At 43.8% G+C, this 20,160-nt stretch overlaps 1 protein-coding gene across 1 annotated transcript in view; it reads right to left on the bottom strand.

Moving 5' to 3' along the window:
• Positions 1-1,552: 1,552 nt before the first annotated feature.
• ABCA4 (ATP binding cassette subfamily A member 4) overlaps positions 1,553-20,160 on the bottom strand; it is a 221,770-nt gene continuing 203,162 nt past the window's right edge. The window contains exons 47-50 of the mRNA XM_033916873.1: positions 13,653-13,756; positions 13,458-13,550; positions 9,297-9,546; positions 1,553-3,812 (exon numbers count right to left, since the gene is read on the bottom strand). Coding sequence (XP_033772764.1) covers positions 3,690-3,812; positions 9,297-9,546; positions 13,458-13,550; positions 13,653-13,756 — 570 coding nt within the window. The 3' untranslated portion in view covers positions 1,553-3,689. The remainder of the gene's footprint in view (positions 3,813-9,296; positions 9,547-13,457; positions 13,551-13,652; positions 13,757-20,160) is intronic.

The following is a 20,160-nucleotide window of genomic DNA, read 5'->3' as shown; positions in this document are numbered from 1 at the left end:
TTAAGATGACGACGTAGTTCAACACATTAACCACATGGGGACACTATAACCTTTATATTTCTCACAGATACAGAGTTTTAAAAGGTAATCTGTAGAAATAAAAAAACCATAAAGGGGAAAAAAATAATACCTTATTTATTGGACTAACAATGTAGTTTTGATTAGCTTTCGAAGGTAACACCTTCCTCAAATCAGAAATAAGCAAATGTTGGCATCATCAGTATATATAAGGGAAACATGAATGCATTTCAGTGGTAGTTGGAGACAAAGAGATGACGAAGCAGTTTGAATTTCTTTGTGGTGGGAAAGAAAGCCAAAGTCTTTGGCCTAGATTCACTAGATCCTGTAACGATGATCGCAAAACCAGTTTTACTGGTTTTGCAATCGCTCTCCGATCCGATTCACTAAACTGCTGCCCGATCAATCTCCTCTCCGATCCAATCCACCCAAGCAAATTAGTAAAACCCCATGCAAAATAGCCAAGCGATTGATTCACTAACAATTCCTTTGCTATTTTGAATCGGGTTTTAGTATCATAAAGCCTGACTGCTGCCAGTTTCTTGACAGGTCTACCTGTCTTTTTATTCATTTTTTTTCCATGGCACAGATATTTTGCATGTGTTACACACGCAAAATATCTGCCCCCATATAAAAAAATGAGTGAAAGACAGGCAGACCTGTCAGAACCCCTCTCCTGTGACCCACAAATGGCAGGAGGTATGCCCACTCCCTCCTGCCTCCCGACGCTTCCCCCACCCCGCTGAAAAATACAGCAGGAGGGATGCCGACTCCCGTCCCTCCTGCCGTTGGAACCCCCCCTGAACCCTCCCCCCAAACTGTGGCTGGGGGGGATGCCAATTCCCTCCTGCCATCAGAACTCCCCTCCCCCCCCACTGCCATCCACCTGGCCCACCCTGGTACACTCCTGTTCCAGAGGCCTCCTGTGCTGCAATGTGGTCTTAGGCCCAGCCCCTGTGCATCATGTGATGCCTGAGGCGCCTGAGCACATGATGCCCCAGGCTGGACTCAGTGTAGCTGCACTTTTCAAGGCTGTATTGTTTGTTCACCTGATGAGCCAAACATTGGTGAAACAAGGTCGCTTGTTGGGAAGATTGGAGAAGACGTGACAGTGTTGGAGCTCAAGTCGCCTTTTGTCAGCTAAGTCCTTGAACGTGCCTCCGGGTGACTTTGTCCTTTTCTACACCTGAGCTGTTCTGTGAGGGAGATTTTTGCCAGTGAAAGTATCAAACGCAGTTTTGATTTGTACCTTTTGGTTCTATACTGCTACATTAGTCTGAGGCTTTTTCTCTCTTTTTGGGTGCATGCTGGGTTCGAAGAGGGGGGTACCTCAGTGCCATGATCACACAACATTTTGAATCATTATATGAACATATTATATGTTGTGCATCCTCGTATAATTTGTTAACATATCAAAATATTTTATCATTTTGATTTCAAAAGTCTTATGTTCTTGGATTGTCTTAAAATACTAAAAGGTGATGGATAAAGCAGAATGTGAAATTAAATCAAAGTAATGGGTGTTAAGATAACACAACAGTTTAATGAGAAAACAAAAGTACCATAGATTATGAGAGCATTGCCGGCACGATTTTGAAAAGCTGTCTGGATCCCCAGACATGTCCTCGAAAAGGAGGACATGTCCGGAGAAATCCAGCCACCTGGTAGCCCTACACGTAACTCAAATATCCAAACATGAAACAATGATAAACGTTTTTGCAGCAAAGGCTGTCCCCGTGTAACAGGGCCAGCACAGTTGCAATCTTAAGATAGTCATACTGTTAAAGAATTATTTTAAAATGGTGTATCAAGGACTGAAAACAATGCAATTCCTTAGAATCCTATGTAGATTTATTTATCTATGAGTCCTATGCAAGCATCTTTTACAGCTGCTTTAAATGTAAAAATAAATTGTATAACAGGCTGAGGCTCATGTTACAAATGAAATGTCCTTACAGCAAAAGACTATAATCACACATCGGTGGTTGTCTGACATTCTATAATATTTTGTAGACGGACAAAGTACTTTCTTGGAGCAAATACAGTTATGCCCATTGAAAGAAAAATACTACCTGAAGTTCATCACTGTGTACAGTACATAAGATTTGTGATGCAATTAGACAAAATACACTACAGACAGTACCAACATCCTTAAACAGAAGGTGATGGAATTGCCTTTTGAGTTTGCTGTTCTCAGAGAACCTCATAGTATATCTCAGTGTCTCACAAACTTTGTCAAGCCGGGACACACTAAATGTGGTGGCCGCGGCTCGAAGCATCTGAAAATGTGATGCCATCACGTCAGACATCACGCGCATTAGCGAAGGCCCTCAGCTGCCAGTGGGGGGTGCTGGAAGGGAAAATGCGCAGAGAAGAAGCAGCACTGGTGCCTGCTGACTGCCTATAGGATGTGCCTCTTGCTGCGAGAGGCACATCCTGTAGGCAGTCAGCCGGCACCTCTCCTCCTCCCCGGCATCTCGCGGCATACCTGAAATCTCGAGTGGCTCTTTGTTGGTGCGAGCAGTAGCTCCAGCCTGCTGCTCGCACCGGCCTCGTTGCTGCCCTCTGATATTACTTCCGAGTACCGCAACTAGGAAGTGAAGCAGAACCAAAGCTCCCGAGTAAAACTTTCCCTGACTTGGCAGAATTGAGGTGAGGGAAGGGAAAGTTGCCCTTTACAAGCACTGAGAAACACAAGAGGGAATTGCTGGAACACCTGACATCTGGTGGCCAAAGGAGGTTGGGTAAATCAGGACACACCCTTAGTAGCAAGGAACTTAAAATCAGCTCAGAGGATTCAGGAAGTGAGGAGTTACCCAGCACACCTGTCTCCAACATCCTTCCTGATGTAGCAATGTAGCAGAGGAAACTCTGCGGGTAGCTGATCTGAACTTCCAAGGGGAGCCAGCGCAGCATGAGCTCAGTGAGTGGAATGCTGAAATGGGGCCAGAACTCATGGAGTGGGTCTGACAATACATGCTGCAGCTTAAAGGCAAGAATGAAGCTTAAATTGTGTTTTCTAGTATTTTTTGCGTGTGGTTTTTCTTTTCCTACTAAGCTATGCTAGCTGTGGCAGAGAGACTAATGAAAGCCTCACCCTGTTTGGGAAGAAGTTTTCCTTTTGAATTATTGAATTTGCTAATGAACTGCACAAGTGTCTTCTAAACCAAGGCAGGTGAATGAAGGGCATTGTGGGGATTGTAGTTCGAGCTAATCATTGAAACTGCACAAGTGTCTAAACCAAGGCAGGTGAATGAAGGGCATTATGAGAATTGTGGTTTGGACTAATCACTGAAGTGTTTTTCCTTTTTTAATTTAAATGAAGCATGTTTTTGCTTGAACTGAGAGAATTCAGGATACAAGTGGGAGAAATCCCGGTGTGCAATATTAATGAACTAACTGTGCATTCTGACAACAACAATAATAATAACAACAACAATAAAACTTTGGTGAACTCTGACCTGTCTCTACTCAAGTTTGTGGAAAATACAGTGGGATACTAGTGAGAATTCATAAGGACACACTGGCAGTAGCCACACTGTACAGCCTGGAGACACATCTTTTCCAGTTATGTTATCACAGCTGGTGTTGGATTCCATAGTGAAGTCAGGATAGTTGTTGTGATAGGTACTCCTATGTGGTTCTTCTCTGCCAGCAATTCCTCTGGTGTTTTAGTCAGCAGCCTTTGAAGCTTGTGCAGGGGCTACCTTCACCCCCCATTTAGATCCAGCTGCCCGAGGGTGTAGGAGGATGGTTTCATCTTCTGTCTGATGTTTAGCAAAGTTCACAAACACCTGTAGAAAAAGCATTCAAAGAATACGTGTCATGTATCCCAGAACTTAGTGCCAGAACTTAGTGGGCAGTGGGGGCCACCCCCACCCCCAAACAGTCAGAATGTTAGGAATTAATATGAAAGATATAGAGAATAAAGCAAAGAATATCATAATGCCTCCGTATGACTCCATAGTTAGACCTGATTTTGAGTACTGTATATAATTCAAGTCACTGCATTTTAATAAAAAGACATCATGGAATTAGAAAATGTACAAATAAGGGCAACCAAAATGATTAAGGGGATGGAACTCCTCTCATATGAAGAAAGGTTCAAAAATTAGATTTTGTCAGCTTGGAGAAGACGACTGAAGGGGGGGGGATATGATAGAAATCTATATGAGTGGCGCAGAGCGGGTAAATGCAAATTGTTTACTCTTTCAAAAAGTAGAAAGACTAAGGGCCACTCCATGAAGTTACAAAGTAAAACTTTTAAAACAAGTAAGAGAAAATATTTTTTTCACTCAACATATAGTAAAGCTCGGGAACTCATTGACAGAGCACATGGTGAAAGCAGTGAATGCAGCTGGGCTTAAAAAAGGGGTTTGAACAAATTCTTGGAGGTAAAGACCATAAACCATTATTAAGATAGACCTGGGGGAAAGCCACTCCTTATCCCTGAGATTAAGTAGCATGGACTTTTGCTACTTTTTGGGACTCTGGCAGGTACTTGTGGCCACTGTTAGAAGCAGGATGCTGTCCTAGATGGACTTTTGGTCTATTCTTATGTTCTTGACTTTATCGGTGCTTTGTATGCACTGGATACTGCTGTCTTTGGCAGGCCTGAACTACAGGTCAATTTCAGCTGACAGGATTATCCACTCAGTTCATCGGTGTTTCTTGTTGAGACAAAAACTCCTTCAACTTCTCAGGGTCTTCAAACTGATATCATTTATCTTTATAAGTAACCCTCATGAATGCAGGGGATGGGAGCTTCACAAGTACACGGCCATTTCTGCTGCCACCAAGTTCCGGAAATGTACATTGTTCAGAAGGATTATTTGATACATTCCTTTTTTTTTGGAAGGAAGAGGGTATAAAATATCTAGGTATTTGGATACAAAAAAGTTGGAAGAGACGATGAAAGTAAATGAAAAATCTTTATTGCTGAAGGTTACAGAAATGTGTGAGCAATGGCCTTTACATCTGTCTTGGTGGGGGAGAGTTCAAACAGTTAAGATGATGATTTTGACTGTGGTTTGCTACCAAATGGGTATGTTGCCAGTGTTTTTTCAGGGGCCCTTTTACAAGAAATTAAATAGTATTCATACTAAATTTATTTGGCTGGGCAAAACTGCAAGAATTGCTCTAGTATCTTTACAAAAACCAATTGCGGTGGGAGGGGGGGGAATAAATTTTCCCAATTTATATAGGTACCATCAAGCCTATATAATGCGTCAGGGTATGTATTGGATCCTCCCCGAGCTCATGGAAAATCTTTCAGACTGGTTATGGTTGGAATGGCCACTCCTGTCTCCACTGAGATTGTGTCACATTTTAAGGGCTCCTTTTACAAAGGTGCGCTAGCGTTTTTAACGCATGCACTGGATTAGCGCGCGCTATAGCATGCGCTACCCGAAAAACTAAGAACATAAGAACATAAGAAATGCCTCTGCTGGGTCAGACCTAAGGTCCATCGTGCCCAGCAGTCCGCTCATGCGGTGGCCCAACAGGTCCAGGACCTGTGCAGTAATCTTCTATCTATACCCCTCTATCCCCTTTTCCAGTAGGAATTTGTCTAATCCTTTCTTGAACCCCAGTACCGTACTCTGCCCAATTATGTCCTCTGGAAGCGCATTCCAGGTGTCCACCACACGTTGGGTAAAAAAGAACTTCCTAGTATTTGTTTTGAATCTGTCTCCTATCAACTTTTCCGAGTGCCCTTTTGTTCTTTTATTATTCGAAAGTTTGAAGAATCTGTCCCTCTCTACTCTCTCTATGCCCTTCATGATCTTATAAGTCTCTATCATATCCCCTCTAAGTCTCCTCTTCTCCAGGGAAAAGAGACCCAGCTTCTCCAATCTCTCAGCATATGACAGGTTTTCCATACCTTTTATCAGACATGTCGCTCTCCTCTGAACCCTCTCGACTAACGCCATATCCTTCTTAAGGTACGGCGACCAATATTGGACATAGTACTCCAAATGCGGGCGCACCATTGCCTGATACAACGGCAGGATAATCTCTTTCGTTCTAGCTGTAATACCCTTTTTGATTATACCAAGCATTCTATTCGCTCTCTTAGCGGCCGCTGCACACTGTGCCGTCGGCTTCATTGTCATGTCCACCAATACCCCCAAGTCCCTTTCCTGGGTACTCTTATTCAATAATATCCCTCCCATTGTATAGTTGTACCTCGAGTTTCTGCTCCCCACATGCAATACCTTACATTTCTCAACGTTGAACTTCATCTGCCATCTTGTCGCCCATTCTTCTAGTTTGTTCAAGTCCCTTTGTAATTTTTCGCATTCCTCTGTAGTCCGAGCTCCATTAAATAGTTTGGTGTCATCCGCAAATTTTATTATCTCGCACTTCGTCCCTGTTTCTAAATCATTTATGAAGATATTAAATAGCAGCGGCCCGAGTACCGAGCCCTGCGGGACACCACTTGTGACCCTCCTCCAGTCGGAGTAGTGGCCCTTCACTCCTACCCTTTGTTTTCTACCCTCCAACCAGTTTCTGATCCATCTAGCAGTAGCGGCTAGCGTGCGTGGCATTTTAGCGCATGCTATTCCATGCGTTAAGGCCCTAACGCACCTTTGTAAAAGGAGCCTAAGTATCAAGTTACCTAGGATGTATAAGGACAATAGAATTTTATTAGAAACTTGGCAGACATTATAATTTATTAATAACTTAACACCTATTCTGATTCATAAATCCACCTGTCAGTCCCTTTGGTTGAACTTAATACTTAAATGTTTTTTTCTTTTTATAAATCTTATATATGCCTTGATGAATGATGCTCTGATTTGCTGTTACAAGTGGATTCTTGTAAATCACTTTGAAATAAAAATAAATACATTAAAAAAAAAAATGATTTGGATACTGTATGTATTCAAATATAAACTGAGGTAACCTTCCCGCCCCCCCCCCCAAAAAAAAAAGGAGGAAAAAAGGTTGACTCAAATATAAACCGAGGTTAGAAATTTGGGTATGTGAGTGTCATTTGTCATCCCCACCAGACCACCTGGCCTCAGTCACATATGCAGAAAACAAAAAACAAACAAACCCTTGTCAAATACAAACCCACAAACTAAAAGTACTATTGTACACAAACGAAACCCTAATATGCCAGACTCTGCACACAGAGAAATAGAAAGAAATAAATTTCTTCCTGAACAGTCCAAAATATAAAAACAACAGATGTAAATTTAAAAAGTTGACATATTTCAATCACTAAATTGAAAATAAACCCATTTTTCTACCTTTGTTATCTTGTGATTTTACTTTTCTGGTCATTTTGTTCCATCTGTGCTCTTAACTCTGTTTCCAAGGCTTCCTTATGCATTTACTGTTTCTTTCCTCTCCTTCATTTTTTGCACTACATCCTTCTTTGGCACTGATTTTCATATTCTGTTTTCTTCCATTTTTCTGCCTCCATCTCAAATCTATCTTTCCATCTCTTCTTCTTCTCTTCATCCATGTGCACCATTCTCTTCCCTCCTTCTCCACTTCCCTCCATCCATGTGCCCCATCTCTTCCCTCCTTCTCCACTTCCCTCGCTCACAGAAGGCACATTCCCTGCTGACCTCAGCGAAATCATCATCACCCCAATCCAAAAAGACCCAAAAGCACCACAAAACCACCCATCTAACTTTAGACCTATAGCCTCAATTCCGCTATATGTCAAAATTATAGAAGGCCTAGTAGCCAAACTCCTCACCAATTACATAGATGACCACAACCTACTCCACCCCATGCAATCAGGATTCAGAACAAACTTCAGTACAGAGACACTACTAGGCTCCCTTATGGATACCGTCAGACAACACCTTAGTACAGGGAAAAAAATGCTTCTCATACAACTGGACCTAACTGCGGCATTCGACTTAGTGGATCACAACATCCTTCTACAGATCTTAGACGCAATAGGCATCTCAGATAAAGTATACTCTTGGTTTGAAGGATTCCTAAAACTCAGAACCTACAGTGTAAAATCAAACAAAGAAAAGTCAGAATCCTGGTCAAACCCCTGCGGCGTACCACAAGGATCTCCACTATCCCCTACCCTCTTCAATCTCTACACTGCTTCTCTAGGAACGCATCTGGACAATCTAGGCATAACCACCTATAGTTATGCCGATGACATCACCATCCTCATCCCATACGATCATTCTAAACCTACCATGACAGACAAACTTCACCAAACACTTGAAACAGTCACAACCTGGATGAAAAATCACAAACTTAAACTCAACCAAGACAAAACCAAATTCATCCTTCTCGAAAATGACAAGGTCCAAACCACAACCAACCTAGATATAAACACAATCAAATATCCCATCCAAACCACCATAAAACTACTTGGCATGACCATAGACAGATGCTGCACTATGCAACCGCAAATAAATAAAACAATTCAGAAATCATTCGCAATCATGAGAAATCTGAGACAAGTCCGAAAATTCTTTGAAAGAACACAATTCCAACTTATAGTACAATCCCTAATACTAGGTATATTGGACTACTGCAACATCCTCTTCCTTCCTTGCCCTGTAACGACGATTAGACAACTCCAAACAATCCAAAATACAGCTTTGAGACTCATCTATTCATTGAGAAAACATGACCACATCACTGAAGCCTTCATCAACTCACATTGGCTTCCAATCCAAGAAAGAATCCAATTCAAATTCTACTGCATATTATTTAAAACCCTACACGGAGACAGCCCATCATACTTGAACAATCGCCTCATCCAAGCACCCACTACCAGACACAGAAAAACGCACTCCCCATTCATACCCCCCCAATCAAGGAAGTAAAAAGAACAAAACTACACGACGGCCTCCTAGACACTCGAGCCGCAAGGCTAGACAACCAGATCTCCAACCTTATGATGACCACCTCAGACTATAGGACGTTCAGAAAAGAAATAAAAACCATACTTTTCAAGAAATTCCTGAAGCAGCAATAACATCACGACCTCTCAGTAACTCTAAAACTGACATTTGATCTACCCATTACCGCACTAATAATAACAAAAGAACCTCCACTATGACCACCTATTAATTCTTTTACAAACCACCTCACCCTCAACAACCTGTTAAATGTTTATAAGATCTACAACTTACCTCTCTAGCTAATCATTGTAACTCTGCTTTTTTTAAAGTAATCTTTTGTAATCCGCCTTGAACCGCAAGGTAATGGCGGAATAGAAATCCCTAATGTAATGTAATGTAATGTAATGTAATTCTTCAAGCTCTTATATTTGTTGATGTACTCACTTGGTCTAAAGTAGTCTGCGAGACGGAGTAGTCCTCAATGTTCAGATCTTCTCGGTTAGAGAGGAGCAGCCGAAAGATCCTGGCTAGGGATGAAGAAGAAATCTGATACTGCAACATGTTGTAGTGCTTCTCTCGCTGTAGGCTGCCAGCAAAGTTTGCCTGCATGAACTTCTCCACCGGTGTGAGGTCTGGAGGACAGCCTGCCTTAGATGCTCCTATCTTCATTGTAACTACGTAACCTTCTCCAAATCTAGACAACACAGGCAAATTATATGGTGAGAACAGTTTCATTCAGCAGACAGATGAAAACATTTTATGACTCTGATTCTTACGGTAGTGGCACCACCCCCGAGGTTCCTGTTCATCCTGCTACTATGCTCCTCCCTCTCATTGCCTCTGTCACAGGCATTTTGGCCCTGATTCTATACAGTCCGTCTAATGTTAGGTGCTGCTGTACGCACCAATTCTATAAAACTTAGGTGCCCATTATAGAATCATGCTTAGGTGACACTCAGCATCGCACCATTTAGGTGCGCCATATTTGTGCCAGGTTTTCTTCGCCTAAAGTTAAGGCCCTGATATTGGAGCCTAACAGTACCTAATTCACAAAGAGGTGCCTAACTCAAAAACATGCCCATGATCTGCCCCCTAACCACGCCCACTTTTAGTGTAGGCGCTTTGGGTTAGGTGCCTACTTTATATAGAATTGAGGGTTTTTTGTTTGTTTGTTTTTTAAGTTAGGCACCTAACTTTTGTGCAAGTCCAATTAGACCAATTGTAAGGTGTTGAGTGCTAATACTAGCACCAATTAAGCCTATTACTCAATTAAGTTAGGCAGACTTTATAAAACCGGGGCCTTTATGCCTCTTCCAGGATCGTTGTCAGTCCAGCATTCTCATCCCTCCCTCTTCTAATTGGTGCCTACTATCAGGTGCAAAGTGAATGTGCAGGTTATAGAATGCTATACAGATCTCCTTCTATATTCGTGGGGGTTAGGTACGCAGCCCCCTCATGAATTCCTTACATTCATGAATATTGGAGCCAGTCCCCACAGTGAAGTTGACAGCAATCCTGTTGTCTGACTGGGCACAGGATTTGAAAGATAGCCCCCTACAGTAATGTCAGCTGGAACCAGTGCAAGAGAGGCGCGGCTAGCCAGGTAGATACACTGTGCCCTGTTTTATTCAAATTACTTTTTTTTCAGTTCTCTTCCCAGTCTGCTTTTTGGGCCATTGAACTTTTTAAAATTATTACAATTATTTTTGTTTTCAAGATAACCTCTTTGCAAAACCATCAGTTTTATAGAGGGGAGGGGAGTCTGAGTAAGGGGGGGGGGCGGATAAGTTGCTGCAGGCCATGGTAGGTTGTGAGAGGTTTCGGTCACTTTGCTCTCTCCCCCGCTGGTCCTGCACTCTTCATTAGCTGCCAGAAGCGCATGAGGCACAGTGTGTCTTGGGGGGGGGGGGGCAGGGGGGGGAAGGCAAAATATGGAAGGGAGCGTGCAAACTCAGGTTCCTTTCTCTCACGAGTTCGCCCAGGCCTTGAGTATATGTGAGTGCACGCGTCTGGCTCCCTTTCTGTGGATGTTGTATTAGACCATGCTGCAAGGGAAAAAAGAAAACAGCAACCTTCTCGTTTTGATCTTGTGATTACTGTTCCTTTTTTTAAACATGGTTATGATATTTCAGGAGCCGGAATGACTGTGTTCTTCTTGCACCACGCAGCAATTGTGTTTGATTTTCAGGATGATATTTACATTTCACGAATAACCAAAGTTGTGAATACTGAACCCATAAATATGGAGGGAGACCTGTATTTATGCACATCAGAGATGCCAATAACTGGCATTTACACATGTAAGTGCCAGGCATGATTCTATATACACCAAAGTCACTTAGCATGTAACTGCGAGGGGGGCTGCGCATAACATAATTTATCTATATATCAAAATACTTTTCGTTTCAATGTGGTTTACAAAAGAATAAGCTGAACATTATCAGCAAATTACACAAATCAGTAATCTAAACACATATTATTCTACAAAAATTTTGCAGACAAATAAGTTTTCAATAACTTCCTAAAATGCATATAAGATACATAATATTTATGTTTAATGGAAGCTTCTATACCGCTTCTAATGACTGGGGTGTCAGTTCAGAGTGATTTGCATGAGCTTCAGTAAAGGTGTTACAATACATAATTTAAAACTGACAGGCGAAAACTCAGAATCCCAATGAGCAGCCGAGTAAGAAATTTGTCTTGACAAATCTCTGATGTGGACATCCTTTTATGGATGGAAAAACAAAAAATGAACAATTACGCAAAAGACCACTTGATGAGGTAAGCAAAAATTGATCAACTAAATAATTGGTACCAAACCATATAAAACTTTATTAAAAAAACAAAACCAAAACACATCCAAATTTAAACAAGACCTCTGGCCTCCACAGGGAGAAAGTGTAATTCTTCATATGATCTGATTTTTTTCAAATGAAAAATTAATCGCAAAGCTGTTTTTTGAATAATTCATAATTTACGAAAATGTTCCTGATACCCTGCCAAATAAACTATACAGTACTCCCCCAATATTTGCGGGCGTTCCATTCCAGGAATCCCCACTAATGTTGAAAAACCATGAATATGGTTTTTAGCTGGGGAGATAGGAGAGGGCAGCCGGAGAGGCAGGAAAGGGCAGCTGGAGTACCGGCGAGTGAAGGAAATCACTCATGGTATGCTCCGATCGCCTCTTCCAGTACTAAAGTCAGGCCTCGCCAATCAGCAGCTGCATGTCAAAGCAGCTCCAGATTTGTGAGGCCTGACTTTAGTACAGGAAGAGGTGGTCGGAGCATACCATGAGTGATTTCCTTCACTTGCTGGCGCTCCGGCTGCCCTCTCCTGCCGTCCTCTCCTGCCCGGTCATTCGCAGTTGGAAAATATCACGAATGACCGGGACCGCGAATTCGCGGGGGAACACTGTGTGTGGTGCAGTGGCTGAAGCTACAGCCTCAGCACCCTGGGGTTGTGGGTTCAAACCCCGCGCTGCTCCTTGTGACCCTGGGCAAGTCACTCAGTCCTCTGTAGCCCCAGGTACGTTAGATAGATTGTGAGCCCACCGGGACAGATAGGGAAAATGCTTGAGTACCTGATTGTAAAACCGCTTAGATAACCTTGATAGGCGGTATATAAAATCCTAATAAAACTTGAATAAACTTGAATAACTGTATTGCAATAATATAATACACTCAATACTAATGATTGTACAAGTAACTGGAAAGGAATCAAAATAAGATCTTATTGAACCTAAAGTCTCCATAACATAGAAAAACCTTTCCAAACCACTAAATCCACTTGAGGTGTCAGATAAGTTCCTATCAAGCTGCTCACCCAGAATTCTGATAGTAGAAGCAATAGGATAAATAATCCCAATATTCGTTGGTGAAGCAAGGCTCAAAGTTGGTGCCGTGAAGCCCATATGAGGATTTCAAAATGAACTGCCTGCATGTGGCTCACCAGCCTGTCCTTGGCTTGGGTAAAAGTGAAAAACAAAGCAAAAAGCATATAGTCCATGGCATTCAAACTGGTGGATTTATTAATGCATAATGGTGGACTTATTACGATTCAAATTTAAGTCGTGAGGCCTGCCTCAGGAGCTTAAAACGTTGCCAGCACAACAATAGTTCTCAACATTTCAGACTCCTGAGGCGGGCCTCGCAGCCAAGACAGAAATCGTGTTGAGTCGACCTTTATGCATTAATAAATCCATCTGTTTGAACACCATAGACTGCATGTATTTCGTCTTCTCTGCTGTTGCTTTGTTTGTCTTCTGATCTGCTGTGGATTTGTCTTCTGTTTTGTGATGGGTAAAAGTGACTAGGTACCGTTACCTCCAGAGGGAGAGGGCAACTCTTAGCACAGCCTATTTTTCCTGGATGAGTGCGCTGCTCCTTGGCTAAAATTAACATTTGACCTTGGGGTCACTTGGCCCCCCAATACCCCACTGGGACAGACAGCAAAATATGCTTGAATATCTGAATTAATTCGTGTAAACTGTTCTGAGTTCCTCTAGGAGAACGATGTAGAAAATTGAATGAATAAATAAATAAATTATATTTTAGAGCCAGGGATTGTCTTGAAATGAAAAGAAGAAAGGCAGATACATACTTGCATTTGAGGTGCTGAATGGTGCCCAGGCATTTGAAGGATCCCTTCACCATGATAGCTAGACGTGTGCAGAGTGCTTCACATTCTTCCATACTGAGAAGAAGAAACACAGTCTCAGACTGGATCACATCGGAGATTGGTGCCCTCTTGCTCCCTCAGAAAAGAACAGGAAAAAGTTCTTCCTTCCTACTGTACCTTTGTGAGGTCAAAACCACGGCTCTGCCCTCTTTGATAACACTGACAATGGCGTTCCATAAGAAACGGCGCGACTGAGGGTCCATTCCTGAAGTTGGTTCATCCTGAAACCATATGACAACTGTACAATATAAGGCAGTAAGGAAAAGCCAGCCTAATATGAGACTGGTACCGGAGCTGGCTGCATGTTTTAGCCAAGTACTTAAAAATATGAAACACTGCCTTTGGGAATGGGAGAGAAAGTAGCATCCCTTAGTACCATCCTGGGTCCTCATCAGAGGGGGAGGAGAGAGAGTGCCAGTGAAAACCAACATCTGTTGATGTGTAAGATTAGTACAATGGGTGGTAAATTTTGAAAATTAGTTCAGTGCCCAGTCCAGGCCACAAGTACCTGGCAGGATTCCAAAGATTACAACTATACAAAATAGGGTAAATATAATCAATTACTGATATTCAATTCATTAAAATGCTATACCAAGAATACCAAAACATAAAATTAATTAAATGTTTAATTTATTAATTTCTTTAATTCAATTCATATCCTAAAAACTAACAAAATTTATTTCATCTAAATTTAAAATCTACAATAACAAGTAGTGCAGAGTGCTACTAATGACAAAATCATAGGCTGGGAAAAGCTACAGGTACTATAATAATAATAAATTAATTTTTATATACCGCCATACCCGAGAGTTCTAAGCAGTTCACAACAATTGGATAAGATACAAACAGTACAAGTTATTTAAAAAGACAGCAATTGAAGGCATCTAGTGGAACAAATACATAAAATATAAAGTGCATGCAGTATAAAAGAATGCGGAGAATTTTACAAAGCAAGATAAAAATATAAAAAAGTACTAAGACCCAGTGGCGTACCAAGGGGGGGGGCGGGGGGGCGGTCCGCCCCGGGTACCAAGCCCTGAGGGGGTGCTCCCGGTCCGGTCCAGTTACCCCCCCCTGCGCCGGGTGTCGCGTCTGGAAACAGCCTGCAGCAAGATCGCGATGCCAGAGATCTTTGCCTGCTTCGACTGTTTCCTCCGCCACGGTCCTGCCCCTCCTCTGATGTCAGAGGAGGGGCGGGACCGCGGCGGAGGAAACAGCCGAAGCAGGCAAAAATCTCTGGCATCGCGCGATCTTGTTGCAGGCTGTTTCCCCAGGGCAGTAGCGTACCAAGGGGGGCGAGGGGGAGGTCCATCCCGGGTGCCGCCTTAGGGGGGGGTGCACAGCTGGCCCGGTCCCTATCGCGCTCCTACCCTCCCAGCGAAAGCAGCATCGGCGCCATTATCGAAAAAGGTAATGGCGCCAGGCCTTGGAGCACCAAGGCAGACCGCTTCTCCCCCCCTCCCAGCCGAAACCCCGCTGACCATCCTATCTCTCTCCCCCCCCAAGTGAACCTTTCTGACCCTCCCAGCGAAAGCAGCAATCCTCCCTCCAGTAGCGTCGGCTTTATCCTCCCTCTGCCGCATCACTGATGACGTCATCAGTAACGCGGCAGAGGGAGGAGAAAGCCGCGAAGGAGGTTTGCTGCTCTCGCTGGGAAGGTCGGAAAGGTTCACGGGGGGGGGGAGATAGGAGGGTCAGCGGGGGTTCGGCTGGGAGGGGGGAGAAGCGGACTGCCTCGGTGCTCCATTACCTTCTTCGGGCAGCAGCAGCGTTTACAATTCGCTGCTGTTGCCGGCTTCAGGCCTTGTTCTCTGCCGGGTCCTGCCTACTTCCAGTTTTCATGAAGACAGGACCCGACAGAGAGGAAGGCCTGAAGCGGGCAACATCAGTGAATTGTGAATGCTGCTGCTGCCCGATGAAGTTCAGGACATCAGGACATCGGGGAAGGAGCAGGGAGAAATCGGCTGCTGGCTTGGGGGTGAGGGTAGGGAAAGAATCGTGGAAGTGGAGAAATCGGCACGATGGCTTTGTGCAGGCTAGGGGGAGAGAGAAAGAAAGGAAAAAATAAAGAGGGGGGGCCAGGGGGAGAGAGAAAGAAAGGCAGAAAGAAAGAGGGGGACCAAGGGGAGAGAAAGAAAGGCAGAAATAAAGAGGGGGACCAAGGGGAGAGAAAGAAAGGCAGAAATAAAGAGGGGGTCAAGGGGGAGAGAAAGAAAGGCAGAAAGAAAGAGGAGGGCCAGGGGGAGAGAGAAAGAAAGGCAGAAAGAAAGAGGGGGACCAAGGGGAGAGAAAGAAAGGCAGAAATAAAGAGGGGGGTCAAGGGGGAGAGAAAGAAAGGCAGAAAGAAAGAGGGGGGCCAGGAGGAGAGAGAAAGAAAGGCAGAAATAAAGAGGGGAACCAGGGGGAGAGAGAAAGAAGAAGGATCAGAAGAAGGACCAGAGACTCATGAAATCACCAGACAAAAAAGTAGGAAAAATGATTTTATTTTCAACTTAGTGATCAAAATGTGTCCGTTTTGAAAATTTATATCTGCTGTCTATATTTTGCACTATGGCCCCCTTTTACTAAACCGCAATAGAGTTTTTTAGCGCAGGGAGCCTATGAGCGTCGAGAGCAGCGTGGGGCATTCAGCGCAGCTCCCTACGCTAAAAACCGCTATCGCAGTTTAGTAAAAAGGGAGGGGTAATATTTGTCTATTTTTGTATAGTTGTTACTGAGGTGACATTGCATAAAGTCATCTGCCTTGACCTCTTTGAAAACCCGCGGAATATAAATGATAATTAACATTTTCTCTGCGTACAGCGTGCTTTGTGTTTTTAAAATTTTATTGTTGGTAGATCATTTTGACTTGGCCACAAAGGTAAGGGGGAGGGAGGGAGGGGAACTGCTGAAAGACATCTAATAATCCTTGCAGGCTTGACTGCAGGGAATTATTTTTGTAAAATCATGTTTTGTTATGTGACTGGCATTATCTAGACTTTAATTTCTATGAATGAATAGAATGAAAATGATATAAAATTACTTGCTTGTTTTTATGTGCGTGCGTTGAAGGAAAGTGGAGAGAGAGTGGGCTGAGGATGCTGAAGGGAAATGGGGAAGAGAGTGGGGAGAAGACGCTGATTTATAAATTGACAATTGTACAGAATATTGTTTCTTTTTATACTTTAATATAAACAATTCAAGGCTTGTGTGGATGGAATCAGGTGGTTTGCGGGGATGGGGACCGAGCTTACGGGGATTAGTCCAATAAAATTGTATTTTTTTATATCTCATTATTTGTTTTATTTTTATTTGTTAATTTATAAAGTGGTGATTGTTATGTATCAGTTTTTTCAAATTTACATCTACTGTCTTTATATTTTGCACTGTTTTAGAGGACATGTGTTACTGTTTTTTGTGGTGTTGCATTGTATCCAGGGTCTGGTTTCTTGGCGGATCAGTTTAACTTTTGTCTACATATTTCTATTTTTAGTTTGTGATTATTCCATTTTGGGCGAGGGTGTATCTCTGTTCTGTGTGTATGAAAAAGACATAGTTTTCAGTTGGCATTGACTACAGGACCAATTGACTGTGCGGGATCTGGCTTGTTTAGTTTTACAATGTATGTGTTGGTGTTCTAGTGCTCACTGCAGTGTTTAAGATGCAGCCTTTTCCTAGGTACACTCTTGTGGTGCGATATGTAGATTGGTACTAAAAATCATATTTTTCATATAGATGGGGGGGGGGTCAAAAAATGATGGGCCCTGGGTGCCACATACCCTAAGTACGCCACTGCCTGCAACTACTCCATATGTACTTCTAATGTCATGACAATTTAGACATAATTTATGTTTTGTTATGTTTGGAATAATGGTTACATATATGAGGTTCAATAAAAGAAAATTTTCACTGCCTGTTTCTATTCTGACCATTTATTCCATTTCATGGTTATTGCAAAAAAAAAAAAAAAAAAAATTTTTACATGGGGGGGGGGGGGGTGTCAAAAAATGATGGGCCCCGGGTGCCACATACCCTAGGTACGCCACTGCTAAGACCCTAGCCTAATGAATAATTGAGTTTTTATCTGTTTTCTAAAATCCAGGTAAGAAGAGGCTTCTAACACACACCAGGCAAGCCAAATATCTAAAGCTTATAAATAGAGTCCATCAATCAATCTTCAAGACTCTTAATGATGTTAAGTATTGAAACCATTCAGACCCAATAAAGCTCACTTAACTTGATGAGTCAATTAAAGTCCCAATATCTCCTTGAGTTGTAATCCATAGACTTGACCAAGCCAGTTGTTCCTTATATTCATGATCTAATAAAAAATGCTTAATCAGTTCTGAGGTTCTCTCTTCTTAATCCTTATTGTTTTCCAGTTTTAGTTACTTATATTATTCAATCAGCATAGGAGGCTGTAATTTGTGGTACGTTACTTCATGTTAAGCCTACTTTAGACAAGTATAAAAGTCGCCTTTTCCTGATTATGACAGGAATAGGTGTTCAACTGATCATACATAATTGGAAGAACCATGACAGGATTAATTATTGGTGGGTAAATATGCGTACCACATATAAGTATGAAAGATTGATGGTGGAACGTTTGGGGACTAGTAAGTCCTTTAATGATGTATGGAGTCCATTGACTACTTTTGTTACATTACAGTAAGGGTCATGTTTCTTCCCTTTTCATTAGATTTCTTTACACATCCAGGGAGGGTGGGTGGGTGGGGGAAGGGAAATGTACATTGAGGAGTTAAATTATTTAATTATAATATTGAAATCTCATCATATGTATTATTGTATTAATAATTAATATGAGGATGGGAGTAAATGATTGTTTAATGTAATAATTGTATTTTCACGCATATAACGCGCGCGTTATACACGATTTTTACAAACTGTGCATAACCTTGCACGTTATAAGCGTGAGCGCGTTGTACAAATTTTTTTTTACATAGTTCCCCCCCGACGTCCGATTCACCCCCCCACGCAGGACCACTCGCACCCCCATCCCGAAGGACCGCTCGCACGCAATCCCACCAGCACCCGCACCCTCACCCTGAAGGACCGCTTGCACCCCCACAGCCTCCCGACCCTCCCCCCCATCATGTAGAAGCTCCTACCGGTGTCCTGCTGCTTCCTCTTGGCGGTCCCGGCCCTTCTATGAGCCCTGCGCTGCTTCCCCTTTCTCTGACGTCAAGCCCTCTTGCCCCGCCGACTCCCCCGACTCCCCGACACGATCGAGGCAAGAGGGAGCTCAAGCCCTCTTGCCCCCCCGACTCCCCAACACGATCGGGGCAAAAGGGAGCCCAAGCCCTCTTGCCCCGCCGACTCCCCAACTCCCTGACAATATTGGGCCAGGAGGGAGCCCAAGCCCTCCTGGCTCTGGTGACCCCCCCCCCCCACTAGTTGTTCAAGCCAGGAGGGAGCCCAAGTCCTCCTGGCCATGGCGACCCCCCCCCGCTAGTTGTTCAGGCCAGGAGGGAACCCATACCCTCCTGGCCACGGCGACCCCCTACCCCCACCCCGCACTACATTACGGGCAGGAGGGATCCCAGGCCCTCCTGCCCTCGATGAAAACCCCCCCCCCCCCCAACGACCGCCCCCCCAAGAACCTCCGACCGCCCCCCCAGCTGACCCGTGACCCCCCTGGCCGACCCCCACGACACCCCCACCCCCCTTCCCCGTACCTTTGTGTAGTTGGCCGGACAGACGGGAGCCAAACCCGCCTGTCCGGCAGGCAGCCAACGACGGAATGAGGCCGGATTGGCCCATCCGTCCCAAAGCTCCGCCTACTGGTAGGGCCTAAGGTGCCTGGGCCAATCAGAATAGGCCCGGGAGCCTTAGGTCCCTCTTGGGGGCGGGGGCTTGGGCACATGGTCGGGAAAGGGGAAGCAGCACAGGGCTCACAGAAGGGCCAGGACCGCCAAGAGGAAGCAGCAGGACACCGGTAGGAGCTTCTACATGATGGGGGGGGGTCGGGAGGCTGTGGGGGTGCAAGCGGTCCTTCAGGGTGGGGGTGCAGGTGCGGGTGGGAGTGCGTGCGAGCGGTCCTTCGGGGTGGGGGTGCGAGCGGTCCTGTGGGGGGGGGTGAATCGGACGTCGGGGGGGCATCAGGCTTTCAGGGTGGGGACAGGACTTCAAGGGGGAGAGGAGAGTCGGGGCGGGCGAAAGGAGAGTCGGGGTGGCCAGAGGAGAGTCGGGGCGGGCGAAAGGAGAGTCGAGCGGCGACAGGAGAGTCGGGCAGCATGCGCGGTATACGGGTGTGCGCGGTATACAAAATTTTTTTACATATATGTCGGTTTCCCGCGCGCTATACCCGTGTGCGCGTTTTACAGGGGTGCGCGTTATCTACGTGAAAATACAGTATTTATGATTTACCAATTGTATTGCACTATCAAAGTTTGAAAATCAATAAAGATTTAAACACATTAAAAAAAAGCCTTGAAGATTGATTGATGGACTCTATTTAAAAGCTTTAGATAGTACCTGTAGCTTTTCCCAGCCTATGATTTTGTCATTAGTAGCACTCTGCACTTTGTATTACTTGTTATTGTAGATTTTAAATATAGATGAAATAAATTTTGTTAGATTATAGGATATGAATTGACTTAATAACTTAAACATTTAATTAATTATA

The sequence above is a fragment of the Geotrypetes seraphini genome, chromosome 12 (assembly GCF_902459505.1).
Source record: "Geotrypetes seraphini chromosome 12, aGeoSer1.1, whole genome shotgun sequence".
NCBI lineage: Eukaryota > Metazoa > Chordata > Amphibia > Gymnophiona > Dermophiidae > Geotrypetes > Geotrypetes seraphini.
This window is presented reverse-complemented; position numbering and strand designations above follow the sequence as displayed.